This window comes from Diachasmimorpha longicaudata, chromosome 11 (genome assembly GCF_034640455.1).
Source record: "Diachasmimorpha longicaudata isolate KC_UGA_2023 chromosome 11, iyDiaLong2, whole genome shotgun sequence".
Taxonomy (NCBI): Eukaryota; Metazoa; Arthropoda; class Insecta; order Hymenoptera; family Braconidae; genus Diachasmimorpha; species Diachasmimorpha longicaudata.
Window position 1 is genome coordinate 1,400,018 of NC_087235.1, and position 13,086 is coordinate 1,413,103.

General features: G+C 39.7%; 3 protein-coding genes across 3 annotated transcripts; 2 read left to right on the forward strand and 1 right to left on the reverse strand.

Annotated features, from left to right (window-relative positions):
- The first annotated feature begins 1,877 nt into the window (after window positions 1–1,877).
- On the forward strand, window positions 1,878–3,732 carry LOC135167528 (uncharacterized). Its single transcript, XM_064130811.1, has 3 exons — window positions 1,878–2,193; window positions 2,307–2,597; window positions 2,952–3,732. The coding sequence occupies exons 1-3, from the start codon at window positions 1,880–1,882 to the stop codon at window positions 3,730–3,732; spliced, it is 1,386 nt and encodes a 461-aa protein (XP_063986881.1). The 5' UTR covers window positions 1,878–1,879.
- A 109-nt stretch (window positions 3,733–3,841) lies between these two features.
- On the reverse strand, window positions 3,842–6,494 carry LOC135167112 (uncharacterized). The gene is made up of 3 exons (XM_064129958.1): window positions 5,336–6,494; window positions 5,115–5,234; window positions 3,842–4,772 (listed from the first exon to the last, which is right to left on the reverse strand). Exons 1-3 carry the CDS (start codon window positions 5,601–5,603, stop codon window positions 3,937–3,939), a joined length of 1,224 nt encoding a protein of 407 aa, XP_063986028.1. The 5' UTR covers window positions 5,604–6,494; the 3' UTR covers window positions 3,842–3,936.
- A 2,967-nt stretch (window positions 6,495–9,461) lies between these two features.
- LOC135167113 (uncharacterized) lies at window positions 9,462–11,930 on the forward strand. The gene is made up of 3 exons (XM_064129960.1): window positions 9,462–11,232; window positions 11,303–11,475; window positions 11,577–11,930. Exon 1 carries the CDS (start codon window positions 10,226–10,228, stop codon window positions 10,856–10,858), a length of 633 nt encoding a protein of 210 aa, XP_063986030.1. The 5' UTR covers window positions 9,462–10,225; the 3' UTR covers window positions 10,859–11,232; window positions 11,303–11,475; window positions 11,577–11,930.
- The last annotated feature ends 1,156 nt before the right edge of the window (window positions 11,931–13,086 follow it).

Consider the following 13,086-nt stretch of genomic DNA (forward strand, 5'->3'; position numbering starts at 1 on the left):
TTGAGGGGGTGCGCGATTAAATTTTGAGAGGGGTTGGCTCGATTGATCAGCATTTTGATAAGTGTTTTGTGAAAAGTGCCCGCGAGACTGTGATGGTTTTGGTTGTGTGAAATTAATTGGACGTGTTTTTTTAATTTAAGTGATTTTTATCATTGTTAAAAAAACAATTCTGTAGCGACGTGGTAAACTAGGATAAGTGCATTTTTTTTGAAAATGGGTTTTTTGTTTAAATTGAAGCATAACATTGTTCCGGAGGTCCTCAAAAAAGGATTTAGCTGAAAATTAATTTTTGGTGCCAGTATCGAACAAAAATGAGGAGGATAAGTGAAATTATGACAGCGCAAATGAAGATAAGTTGACATATCGTCGGAGGTTGAGTTGCTGGGAAAGGATGAGTTGACTTATCTTAGTATTTTTACATGACTTGCTTCATTGTTTGAAATCAACTTAAAGCGATCCTTGGCGTAGTTCGTTGCGTGGTTGCCCCTGAAAACAAGCCGCTCGAAACACACCTGGTTCAAATCCAGCACTTGACAATTTATTCAAACAAATCAACAATAATTCGTTGGGGATTCCGGGACAGTAGTTAGAAATCACATACTGAGTTTCCCGGCTTATGAGTCGCACTATTCTCACAGCAGAACCTCCAAGAAATTTCTACCTTCTCGCTTGACCCGGACTCAAATGTTTAAACTGGATGAGGGAGCATATCCTGATCAAGCCGTTTCGAGATGGTCATATGAACAAGAGATTAAGGCGCTTGGCTTATCATTCAAGGAACCGAAAACTGACACGTGCAGAACCTGCGATCAATTGCAGATTCAACTGAAATCAGCTACTACCGAGTTAGAGGAGACTTATGCCAAGGAACAACTGGAATCTCATTTAAATATGGCCAATGCACCATACAACATGAAAGCCACTGACAAACAAATCGCCAAAAGCAGTGACGAGAGAATAATTATCACGACGTTTGACCTGGAGCAGTGTCTTCCAACCCCGAACTTACCGACTGGACAAATATTCCAGACAAGTGGACATTTAATTTAACATGTGTTGTGGACATTTAATTTAACATGCCACCGTTGCACTGATGGTAAAAGCTTTAATTACACGTGGCATGAAGGAATGGCTTCAAGAGGTGCGAATCAGATTGCATCGGCAGTTTTCGGTTTCCTAATAACAATCCCTGACACTGTAGAACATGTAATATTCTACTCAGATTCTTTTGCTGGCTAAAACAAGAATTCAATTGTGACTACAATGTTCTTGTGTGCTCTTCAAAAAAACGCACACTCAAAATTATCGATCACAAGTTTTTATATCCAGGGCACAGTCGAAACGAGTGTGATTCTGATCACTCTGCCATTGAACGGGCGAAGCGGAGGACGCAGCACATTTATATACCAAGAGATTACTATAACATGGTGCGAAACATGGGAAGACGGTACCAAGTTATTGTAATGAATTTGGAGAAGCAATTCAATTTCAGTGAGCTTCTAGCTACTGGTACAGTTCGAAAGCTAAATTGCAATGTCAAGGGAGAAAAATTATTATGGAGGAATATTCAGTGGCTCAAAATATGATGCGTAAAGACGATTATTTGCTTTACTGAACATACGTAAAAAATTACAAAAATAGTAGCAGCTTCTATATAAGACCTATGATATATGCCCGGAAAACAGGATCCCTCTCGGACATATTAACTCGGTTTTTTTTTACCAAATTATAATTATTGGGATCTCCGACGGAGGCGTAGCTTAATGTTGGCCACCTCGCGGTGAAACTAAAGAACTATTGAAAGAGAGTCGAAGAGCCAGCTGACCTAATGCTGTTCTTTATTTTTATATGGTGAAATAGTTAATTGAATCGGTTCAAAATGAGAGTTAGCACGCAAGAAATTTGTAGATTTGCTGATACAAATCCCAGAGCTAAGAGTTTCCGTGGTGGAGAAGATCTGCTTAATGCAGATTTCATAATTCAATGTGGACAAGTGAAAAATAACTCCAGTGACTGTGAAAGCTATAAAATTCTCGCTTTTTGTCTACAAACTTCTCAATTAAAAAGTAATCCACATGAGATAACTGGTGAAATACTTAAAGATGGAAGAATTATTGGTATGGAATGTTCCTGTAAAGCTGGGCTGAGTGGTGTTTGCAAGCATGTCGTAGCAGTGCTATTGTATTGTAGTAGGTAAGTTTACATGGCATTTCACTATTGCCCAAACGTTAAATTTTATAACATTTTATATCTAAAAAAAAATATCATCACAACAGTAATTTTCAATTTTTATTGCTTCATTTAAGGAATGATCTGCAGAGTTTAAAAACTATCACCTGCACTAACAAAAAATGCGTTTGGAATGCACCCCACGCATCCTCATTGGCAAAATATGAGCCTAGGCCGTTCAATGAACATGAATGTATGTTTAAACGAAGAGAAAAAGATCTGCAAGCTCAAAACCGACGAAAAACCAGAGTAGATAATGAACCTAATGTTGTCGAAGGACGAAAATCAGAGTTGTCAACGAGCCAAGAGGATTTGTTGAGAACAATCATGGCGAGGAAGCTTCTCAAGTCAGCATTGGCACTACACATGTATTAGAACAAATTTTATTTACCATGATTAATTTTTGGATATTTTTAGATTCATTCGCCATGATTTTTAACTTTTTTTTACAATCGTTTACGCTAAATATTTATCTAGAAAAGATAAAAAATAGTTACAATCAATTCAATTATGAGCCTTTTCTCGTTGATAAATTCTATTCTTAATCAATATTTTTAGACTTTATTAATTTAAATATGGAATCATGAGTGTATTATCTGATGAATAGTGTAATCAACCTACTATAAAATAAACGAAAAATGAAACTAATATTTTTCTGTCAGTTTTTAAACGGGATACTTTCTCTAATTTTTGTTTTCTTTCTTGTTTTCTTTTATTCTCAGGTGTGGGAGGCATGAAACTTTTGAGGTGATTAATAGTAATGAATCAATAATTGATCCTTCAACAATTCAAGCTATATTCAACAATCAGCAGGCATCGCCATTTCTACATGATCTGAAGAAATTGGAGATTGATCCTCTGAGAGAATGTTGCACAAAATTTATTTGTCGACTTGAGAAGAATGTCTACGCGATTTGTGTTGAAAGCAAGCAATATTATTCAGTGTGGCTAGAGGAACGACAATTTCGAATAACTGGGATCGTTGCGTATAGCATATTCACATATCGAAATAATAAGAATCCAGATTGGAAGAAAAAAGCAATAAATTATTTCTATCCTAAATCATTCCATAATTGCTACATAAAGCACGGCTTAGACAATGAAATTTTGGCACGCAAAGCTTATGAAAAAACAATTCTACCACTAAAAATTGTAGAAACTGGTTTGATTGTTTCATGTGAGAACTCATGGCTTGGGTATTCCCCCGATGGGATTATTTTTGATGATAATAAGCCGGTTAAATTGATTGAAATCAAATGTCCTTATTCTGGTAAAAAGAATAAATTAAGTGAAGTGATTAACTCTATCAAATGGTTAGTCAAAAAAGGCGACAAATTTACCCTGAAAGAGTCTCATACATACTTTGCACAAGTACAAATAGGTATGGCTGTGTTGAATTTGCCGGTCACGGAATTCATCATTTATACTCCATTTGATGATGCTTTCATTTCATTTCCTATGAAATTTCAACCTGAATATACCACAAAGCTGCTGTATTCTTAAAAAAAACTCTATTTTGATAAAATGATTCATTATGCATGTCACAAAGAAAGTACACACAGAGACGAAGAATGACGACCTTAAAGATTTTGTTTATGATGGTCAGCTTTATGTAAACCTACCTGTTGATACAGTAATTCTTTACCAAAAAAATCATTTGCAATAAATTATGATAAGTTGAAATAGGTCAATTTATTAACTATCTTTCTACGTACAAAACTTATCGTTCTTAAGAATAGGCAAGCTCAAGTTCACAATCCCACCGATAATATTGAAAATTTCTTCAACTTTGCTTAGTAGGCAAATTGGCATGGTGTTCCCCAGTACAGCGAAAGTCTTCAACCTCTGATTGACTCGCTCCACATGGACTCGTGCCTTAGCAATCCTACGATTAGTGAGTGCTTCGGTTTTTGTAAACTGCTCCTTGTTTCTAAGAAAAAAAGGCGTGAGAAGTGTCACATCGTTTTTCCTGCACAGATCTTCGACAGTGAAGCCCTTGTCAGCCATTACAATATCATTCTTGTCCATTTTCTTCAAAATTACACTTTGTTGCAAAATCATATTATCAGAAACACGTCCACCGTAAGCTTTACTTACAAAAGAGATTAATCCAGCTGGTGTCACACCAGTCATGAATTTGATTGTATAAGAAGTTTTATAATAGGAATAACTCTGTATTTGGCAACACAATTTAGATGGCTTTTGTATTTTTATTTCCGTGCAATCTACTACTACTCGAACGTTTTCTAAACCTTTGAAAGACAATGGTAAATTTTGCAAGATATTTTCTTTACTTGGCCAAACGATGCTCGGTTTTAAACACCTATCCAGTAGATCGATCATTTTTACAATCCTCTGCTTGCAAGTGTCAATAGAACAACGAAAAAGGAGTGCCAACATAGTATACGACGAGTTCTCTTTGAATTTCATAAAAGTCATGATTATGGTTTCTCTGAGAGGTAATGTGGTACTTGCACATGATGCTCCATCTATCGTTTTCACCAATTCTTCAATAGTATTCAGTAATTCAAAACTATGAATTCCTGTAAGAGTACTTAACTCAGCATCGTCTGTAATAAAATTTATGAATTTCAACATGACTAAATCACTCCGGACTTGAACTCCTATTTCTGAATAATTCTTTGGGGCCTGTGTTGCTGCATCACTGAGACTCCCATCAACTTGTGTTCCCGTGTTCTTTAAATTTTTTGGAAGCAATGATGGTATTTCATTTGGCTGAAATTCACCGATAGGCGTGTCATCTTCTCCTCTTGCTCCTTCAGTATTTCCCGCGGCATCCCTTTTTTAAATCAATTCTTCATAATTGGTATCCGTCGGAGATCGTTTGTGTATTGATCTTTGACGTCTCCTTTCTGCTCGGGCACTGTTATCCGGTGCATTGGCAGTATTTTGAGATGTTGTGGTAGGTTGAGGAGGCAAATTGAGTGAGGGAACACTTGTTTTTTTCAGGCGAAGCAGTATTGTGTTATGCTGTTTAGCTCTGACTGTAATTGAAAAATCGGTAATCTAATATTATCTTTAATTCTTCAATTTTTGAGTTCACTGAAAATTCAATTAAATTTAATGAAAATAATTATCTGTTTACATGGTAATATGAAGTCATCTTCAATGAAATGTAGAGAACAAACTTTCATGTATTTCGACACTTTCTTCCCTATTCTTAACACTTTGATCCAAGCCTGACGTCTGTCAATCATTTCCTCTTCATCAAATTTATTTATGATTTTCACAAAGTCAACTTTTTCACGAGGAAAAGTGTAAAATCGGATTTTTGGATCACGACAGGCTTTGCTGTGACATCCATACACGCAACAAAAGGTTTTACTTTTATTGGGTTTTTCAGGAAACTCCATTATTAATACAATATAATGTTCAATCAAGAAAATTTAATGAGTTATGCAAAAATATCACGATAATAAAAATTCACGTTTAAATAAATGATAGTTGTGGTGGAATAATTTGAACTACTTGCTCGCCCAGTCAAATGACAGACATCAACTCTCTCTTACTAGTACACGGTTTCAACCGCTAGAGCGCGTAGTCCCCTGCCGGAGATCCCAATACGTTGGTATGTCCTTTCACTTTGGATTTATCATTGATAAACACTGATTTGAGAAAAAGATAACGACACAATTTTTAATGAAAGGATATATCATCCACCGTACAGCCTGCAAAATACGACTTTACCTCCCCCGACAGGCAAATATTCTTCATTATAACGGTTTCATTAGGCAATAAACGTAATTGACTGTGTCTCCAGTGCACCCTGTCATCTCGAAGGGGAATTCCCCAAACGCGTCTAGTCCTGAACCAGACCCTCGGCGGCTAATCACCTACCTGACCGGCGCCATCCCCATCATTAAAATCTGGGAAATAACCCAGAAATCTATCATTAAAAACTGGGGAATACCTCAGAATTGTCCTATTCATAAACCGAGCTTCCCCGAGTACAGTGCCGAGCCAATCCCAGACCAGAGATCCCGAGGCATCCCCTCTCCTACACCTTTCTTTAAAAGGTCGCACTGTCCCGGAAATCGACACATTCGCTCTCCGGCCTACATCGCACACACATCATTCCAGATCATCCAACGAGAGGACACGCCAATCTTAAGGCTAACTCTCCCTTCTGTAACGTAGAGGAACAAATAACAATCGTCTCATACGCTGGCGTGAATTCCATTACCTGCTCAACCCCACATGACAATTCAACTTACCGATTTCTTTTTCGATGTGAGCATCAAAATCACTGGATTAGGCTCTTGCTTAAATTATTTACGCCAAAAATGCGGTAAATATTCACTAACGAACTGTCACAACACAAATCACTCTTAAACCGACAACCACGAAGAATGAATGTTCGGACTATGCTGCACGCAGGAACGGGAAGGGGGAAGACTCAAGTATTTTAGCTATGCGTAATCTTTCTTTGTACACATAGAAATATTCTCTTGTGGGGAATATTTTTACATTGGTTCGAGCACGCGACCCATTACAAACGTCACCGGGGAATACCGAAACACTTGGGCCGTTCATGACCTAAACAACCCAACTCAACAGCCCTGCACGCCCAGGCCCAACGGAAGATTCAGAGCACGTCTTTTTCGTTTGCCCGCGGTTTATAATCAATCGCGAGCGGTGGGATAGGGTGGTAAAAGGCCGGACCAAGCTAGAAGAGATGGTGACAGTGATGCTCTCTTCGAGGGCTGCCTGGGAGGCAGCTAGCAACTTCGCGGCGCAGGTGATGACGGAGCTGAGGAGGGAAATCGCCTATCAGGACGAGGTGGAGGAGCTGGAGCTACTGGGGAGGCGCTAAGAGAAACTGCACTTCCGGACAGCAGGTGGTGCGACGTGGTGGGTCGCTGATGTCTCCCCCCCCCCCTCGTGCAGTAATGCCTGACGGCCGTCCCGCGGAGATCCTGGGACCAGGAGACTAGAGGAGTTAGGGTTTTATTGAGTACGAATCTCAGATCAGGGCTCGACCAACTTGGCCAGAATCTGTTGAAGATTTCCCGAAAACCTCCATATAAAAAAAAAACCTAACAACCCAAACGACAAAAGGGCCTTGTCTTTGGGTCAGGCCTCTCACCCTTGACGCGTCGAGAGCGGGGGCGCTCTCGAACAGTCTCTCGAGGTAAGGTATGATTTAGGGAGGTATTGTCAAGTGAGCAACAGGGGACAAGGCAGGGGACAAGGTCCCCTGTTGCTCAAGGGGACTAGTAATATTCAAGTAATGTAAGTAAATTCATTGATTCACCTACAAATCAAAATGTTTTTTCATGAAGGGACGTTGGAGTGGGGGGAGATTTGTATACGATTCGCGATGTCCCAATGTTTTATCCTATCGAAACCTGTAGGAATCAGTTTACACATCGTGTGCGAATTGAATCTGTGAAAATGGTAAAATCTTGTTCAATTGCGAATTGCAAAAACTCATCGAGGGACAGTTATTAATTTTTCTCTCTTTCATCTGAGAAAAAAACCGATAGACGAAGAAAATGGATGAAAAATTGTGGGGATTTGTTGCCAAGTGATAAAGCATCCACAGTGGATTGTTAGTTGTGCAAGGTGCAAAAGCAACAATTTGTTTTTATTGTCTCGTTCGTCAATAAATATATCTTGTTTAACAATGCATTGATCATAGGGACACCTTGGCAACGATCAATGAGAAAGAAAGGGCGATATGGAGATGCTGAAGAAGGATGCTGTGCGCCATATATTTATAAAACGTCCATCAAAAAGGGAACGTAACTAATTCAAAATCAAGAAGAACAATGATCATGGAAGACTGAGGTAATGTGGACACCTGGAGTAATATGGATAATCATTAAAAAAGTTCCTTTATTAATTTTTTCCATTTTTTGACTACCGAATAGATAAGTGGGATACTTCACAATTCGTGGATTGATAGGCGGGAAAGTGAGGTTCACTAACAAATTAACTAACGAAAAAAAATCCCCAATGATCATGTTTATTAGCCAATGGGTTTTCAAAATTCTACTGAACTCTGTTTCGCCAGGGGTTTTTATGGAAGATAATAATTTAATGATTTTCAACAACGCATTTATCGCTTTTGATAATCATTGTATTGTCTTCAAGACTCATAACTCTAGTCGGCAGCCCTGGGGAGACTTGGATGGAAGCTTCTCTCAGCCTTCTGTGGCACTGTTGATGAAGATGAGGGGATGATCGACAATCATCGTGACCTTGAAAGGCTTCAATGTATTACTCCTAAAGAAAGTGGCGATATAATTAGTGCTTTAAAGGCCAATATTAAAGAATTGGAGAGAGATAATATGGCAATGAAGAGAAAGCTCACAGCAGCAGAAAGGGAGGCAATTTCAATTGACATTATTTTTATTCATGAATTGAAAGGAAAAAGGGAGGTTCCCATGGGTGCATTGATGGAGTCGTGAGGGGAAAATATCTGGACTGCATCGTGGACCTACAAAGGTAACGACGAGAGTTCAGTGGTGATAGCGAGGGGTTTATTGTTACGAGCGATTAAATGTGCCGAGATTAAACAGGAGAGGCTGAAATCATCCGGGCTAAATGGGAATTTTTTTCCTTGTGATAATTTTGAAATCAATTCCAGAAGGTATTGGTCATTTTATGATCGTAAATATTCCCCTATGCTATTCATATTCTAAACCCCTCTTTTTGCGTGTAGGCTCGGCACGCTGAAAAGAAAATGGAGACTTTGAGGACTAATCTGAAGAAGTTTCTCAATGATGATCAAATTCTTAGTATGCAATGTGACGATCTGACCTCAAACACCCGATGTCAGTCGGAAGAAACCATCCAGAAAGCAGTCCGAATATTGTGTAAAGTTCATGTCGCTGGATATGAATATTTGTGGATGGAGGAACACTTCCCATTACCCGCATATACGATGATCTTCCGGAGGATTTCCCACATTACGTTTGAGCCGGGGGTTACATCTGGAATTATAAAATGGCTTGGAGAGAAAGTGGCTCAGGATGAAACTCCCAATGCTCGTTTCTGTATTTTGAGCTTCGACGAAATGGCGATCCATCCGGCAGTGGAATAGGACCGTGGATTGAAAAAATTCATCGGTTTAGTGACTCCAGAACTTGTTCGAGATGAAACGGAAGCGGCTACACAAGCTTCCCATGCTCTGACAGTCGTGGCTCGTGGAGTTTTTTCACACTGGAAGCAGCCAGTTTGCTATGCACTAACAGGCGCATCTATTGATGCTAAGAAACTGCGAAAATATCTGATGCAGATAATTCAACTGCTTGCTAATGCCGGACTCCATGTTGTATGCTTGTCATCAGTTTCAGGACCCGGCAATCAAGCATTGTGAAATATTCAAGGTGTTCATTGCATTCAAAACCAATGCAGCCCGCCTTGTCCTCATCCTCTCCAGTAAGGAGAACGATTATGGATGGCTCCAGATCGTGAGCATCTCCTAAAAAATATTGGTGTCAACTGGAGAGGACGGATTTTTACATCCCCGATGAGATAAAACTCGCCAACAATCTGCCTGGGTTGATCATTTTCATGCAGCATGTTGCGTCACTGGTCGAGGCTAATAATTATGGACGAGGGGGAATTACGATAGCCTACAAATTGAAGGTGGGACATCTGCAGCCTGGCAAATTCAACAAAATGAATGCCCAGCTTGCCCGTGAGGTTTTCTCTGCGGAGGTTACGAAAGCTCTTACTCTCTTAGCAAAGAACGCACAATCGACGATCCCTCCAGCAGCGGAAACCACAGGATAGTTCATTCTTCAAGTCCATGAATGGTACTCCATTATATCTGGGAGACATAGGAGTGAAGCTCTCGGGAATGGCAAAAGGAGTAATTATAGGAGGAAGAAGCTGACAGGGTTTGTGGAGCTGGTTGAAGGCCTTGAGATTCGGTAAGCCGCCTCCTCAACGAAAACCAATTCAACGTAGCATAGATATATCTGCTTCAGCTACGTTGCAGTTCCACGAACTTCTAGCAGTGGCTATGTTCTTGAAGGCCAGCAAGAACGCTTCGTACTCAGATGACGAAGAAGCTGATTACATTGACTTTCGTAGAGGGCGTAATAGAGAGAGCAAGTTGGTAGAAGAGGAAAGTGGCGCAATGACAAATCTCGCACTAGAAGAGTGCCAGTTGTCAACAACCCAACAGTATGGTGTGTATTTCCTGGCGGGTTGGATTGCACGTAAGCTCCACGCATTCTGTGAGGAGTGTAATAACGCACTCATTGCTCGTAATATCGACACTTCTCTCCTGTGTCAGTGGACAGAAGAGATCAGCAGGGGAGGATTGATTCACCCAACGGGCCAACTCCATGAAATCACGTTGATTTCAGAGATTTTAATGCAGAGCGCCGGGACGAAAGTTCTGCAGACACCAAATGTGTTGGAATGCCTCGCGACAACCATCAATGAGCAGAGTCCACCCGAGTTATCCTTTTTTTTCGGTTCGAAGCACGATTTAATCAAAATGTGCATTCACAAATTCCTGGCCTTGCGTGTGCACGTTTTGGCGTTAAACATGTCTCAACCCGAAGTCGTGGTGAAATACGCATCTAAAAGTGGTTTCATGAGAACTTCTGCACAGTCTGCTGGGAAAGGGAAAAATTCTCCAACATGAAGGACTATGAAGCACGGGAGAAAAAATTCTCAGAAGATGCATTCATCAAAGGGAAGTTGAACATTAGAAATATGCACACTAATGTATGCCTTTGGAATAAGTTGAACCTTCCTACCAATTTTAAATTCATGATCATAAGTTCGAAATTGGTCAAACGCATGATCATGAATTTACGAATAGGTGGGAATTTTCAAGTTGGCTCATTTTTCGACATATCTAATAAACAATACATTGTTTTAGCTAAAACTCACCAATTCAAGGACCACAATAATCCAGGATGGGTGCCCGGAGCTCGATTGGGTCTTCCAGCTCTCGACGATTGTGTTCTACGATCTTCAATATATATATTTTCTATTCTGATGCAATGGTTATTGGTAAATTGAGAATGCAGTAGGTGATGGGACTTACATGTTTTCCACGTTACTTATTTCTTTACGCTTCCAGGTTTGCAAATCATAACGATTGTCCATCCCTCGACTTAGTGGAGTAGGCCTACGGAGGATACCAGTTTGAATAAAACACGTCGATGACTCTACCTCTTGGGTGACGTGGAAAGAATTTCCCTGTAAATACTTTATTCGTGCGAAAATGGAAAATCGTGAGCGAGAATGTACGAAGTAATGATGAATAGATTCTTTAAAAAATCATCTTTTATCCTTTCTCGATTCATGTTTATCTTTATAATTTTCCGATTTGCATGCCAACCCTTTTTCGGAAGAAATAGTAAAAAAAAATTGGGCGCCTTCGTCGAGATTTGAACGCTCCACCCCAGAACATGCCGAGTGGTGGGGACGAAACGCGCATGAGGGGGAGAGAGTGTACAGCGCCGCGCACGGCTTCCGGAGGTACTTGTCCCCTGTTTTCGTGTCAGTGACATCAAAGGTTGACAATACCTCCCTGTATCATACCTTATCTCGAGGAAAACACATGGGTTTTCAACGCAGTAGTCTTAACGAGTCTTTTCCTAAAGATTGCGGATGAGCTAAATTGGAATAATCATTGTTTCATTTAATTAAATAGTGAAAGTTGTTTATTTCTTATACTCTGCTATTATTATTCAAAATCTATATCCTATTCGAAAAACATCACACATTCATAATTATTTATTGGATTATGGACAGGGCTTTTCTAAATAGAATTGCATTCAACTGCAGAACAATGTCATATAGTGCCAATCTTAAAAAAGCAAGCTATAAATAAAGGCATATAATACATAAACACGTACACACATTTCAAAGCAATTGTAAGCACAATGCTCGATTTCCGCTCAAGTTGAACTGATCGGAATCTGATCTGAATAATCGCATGCAGACAGACCTCAGTATCAGATCAGGCCCATCTCATCCAAACTTCATCAACGTGATTACAGCTGAACGGACCTCAAGTTCAGATCAAGCTTACCGTATCAGCACCTGATCAAAGTAATTCCGATGAAATGGACTAAATCAAAAACTGATCATTTTCTTCATCAAGTCTCGCCTGACCACCAACAGATCAAGTTCTAATGACACGCCAGGCGCGCCTGACATAATTTCCACTCGAGTATGTTTCCATCCTCCCTCTTGTATCTACAACTACGCAATTTCATTAAATTTGTCGTTGTGGCTAGTGATGTATAGGTAGATCACTTTTCTATTTACGTAGGCGACAGATAGAGGTAAATAATTATCACGTTTTGCTGTCATCTCAAATTGAGAATCTCGTGATACTAAGAGGCTTTGTTCGTTTATGTCGGTAAATCAGATGGACATGTTATTCGACAGTGTACTATTGTCTAACGGTCAGATTTGTGATAGAGTCGCGATCATCTAGAAGATCATTGAAACCGTAGAGAACGTGTACTATTGAACAACGCGACACTGATTCGACAACACGAACAATTCCAAATTTTCCGAGTAATGACGATGTGGTACATGGAAGTGATGATGGAGAAACTCGAAGCGGGAATTATCAGCGATCGCGAGCAGATATTGAGGGTTACGGAACACTATTCGATACAAACGACTGACTTGAAGGTTTTAATACGGACGTTCAAACTGGATATAAGAAATAACGTAGATTATTTTTTTCATCCCAATTTCAACCAATCAAATGGTGGCATTTCCCATCACGTGGTACAAGTAAGAGGGTTTTACTTCGGATATTTTTCGGATATTTCCCTGTTTGTTGCTCAGCAATGAAAATATCCGATAAACAATTTGTACGCGTTTCAAACCCCAAAACTGTCA

Coding starts and splice junctions, on each gene's coding strand:
- LOC135167528 (XM_064130811.1), top strand. CDS start 1,880: ATGAGAGTTAGCACGCAAGAAATTTGTAGATTTGCTGATACAAATCCC. Junction 2,194..2,306: donor GTGCTATTGTATTGTAGTAG/GTAAGTTTACAT, acceptor GCTTCATTTAAG/GAATGATCTGCAGAGTTTAA. Junction 2,598..2,951: donor TCAGCATTGGCACTACACAT/GTATTAGAACAA, acceptor TTTTATTCTCAG/GTGTGGGAGGCATGAAACTT.
- LOC135167113 (XM_064129960.1), top strand. CDS start 10,226: ATGTTCTTGAAGGCCAGCAAGAACGCTTCGTACTCAGATGACGAAGAA.
- LOC135167112 (XM_064129958.1), bottom strand. CDS start 5,603: ATGGAGTTTCCTGAAAAACCCAATAAAAGTAAAACCTTTTGTTGCGTG. Junction 5,235..5,335: donor AGATGACTTCATATTACCAT/GTAAACAGATAA, acceptor TTTCAATTACAG/TCAGAGCTAAACAGCATAAC. Junction 4,773..5,114: donor TGCCAATGCACCGGATAACA/GTGCCCGAGCAG, acceptor GTACTCTTACAG/GAATTCATAGTTTTGAATTA.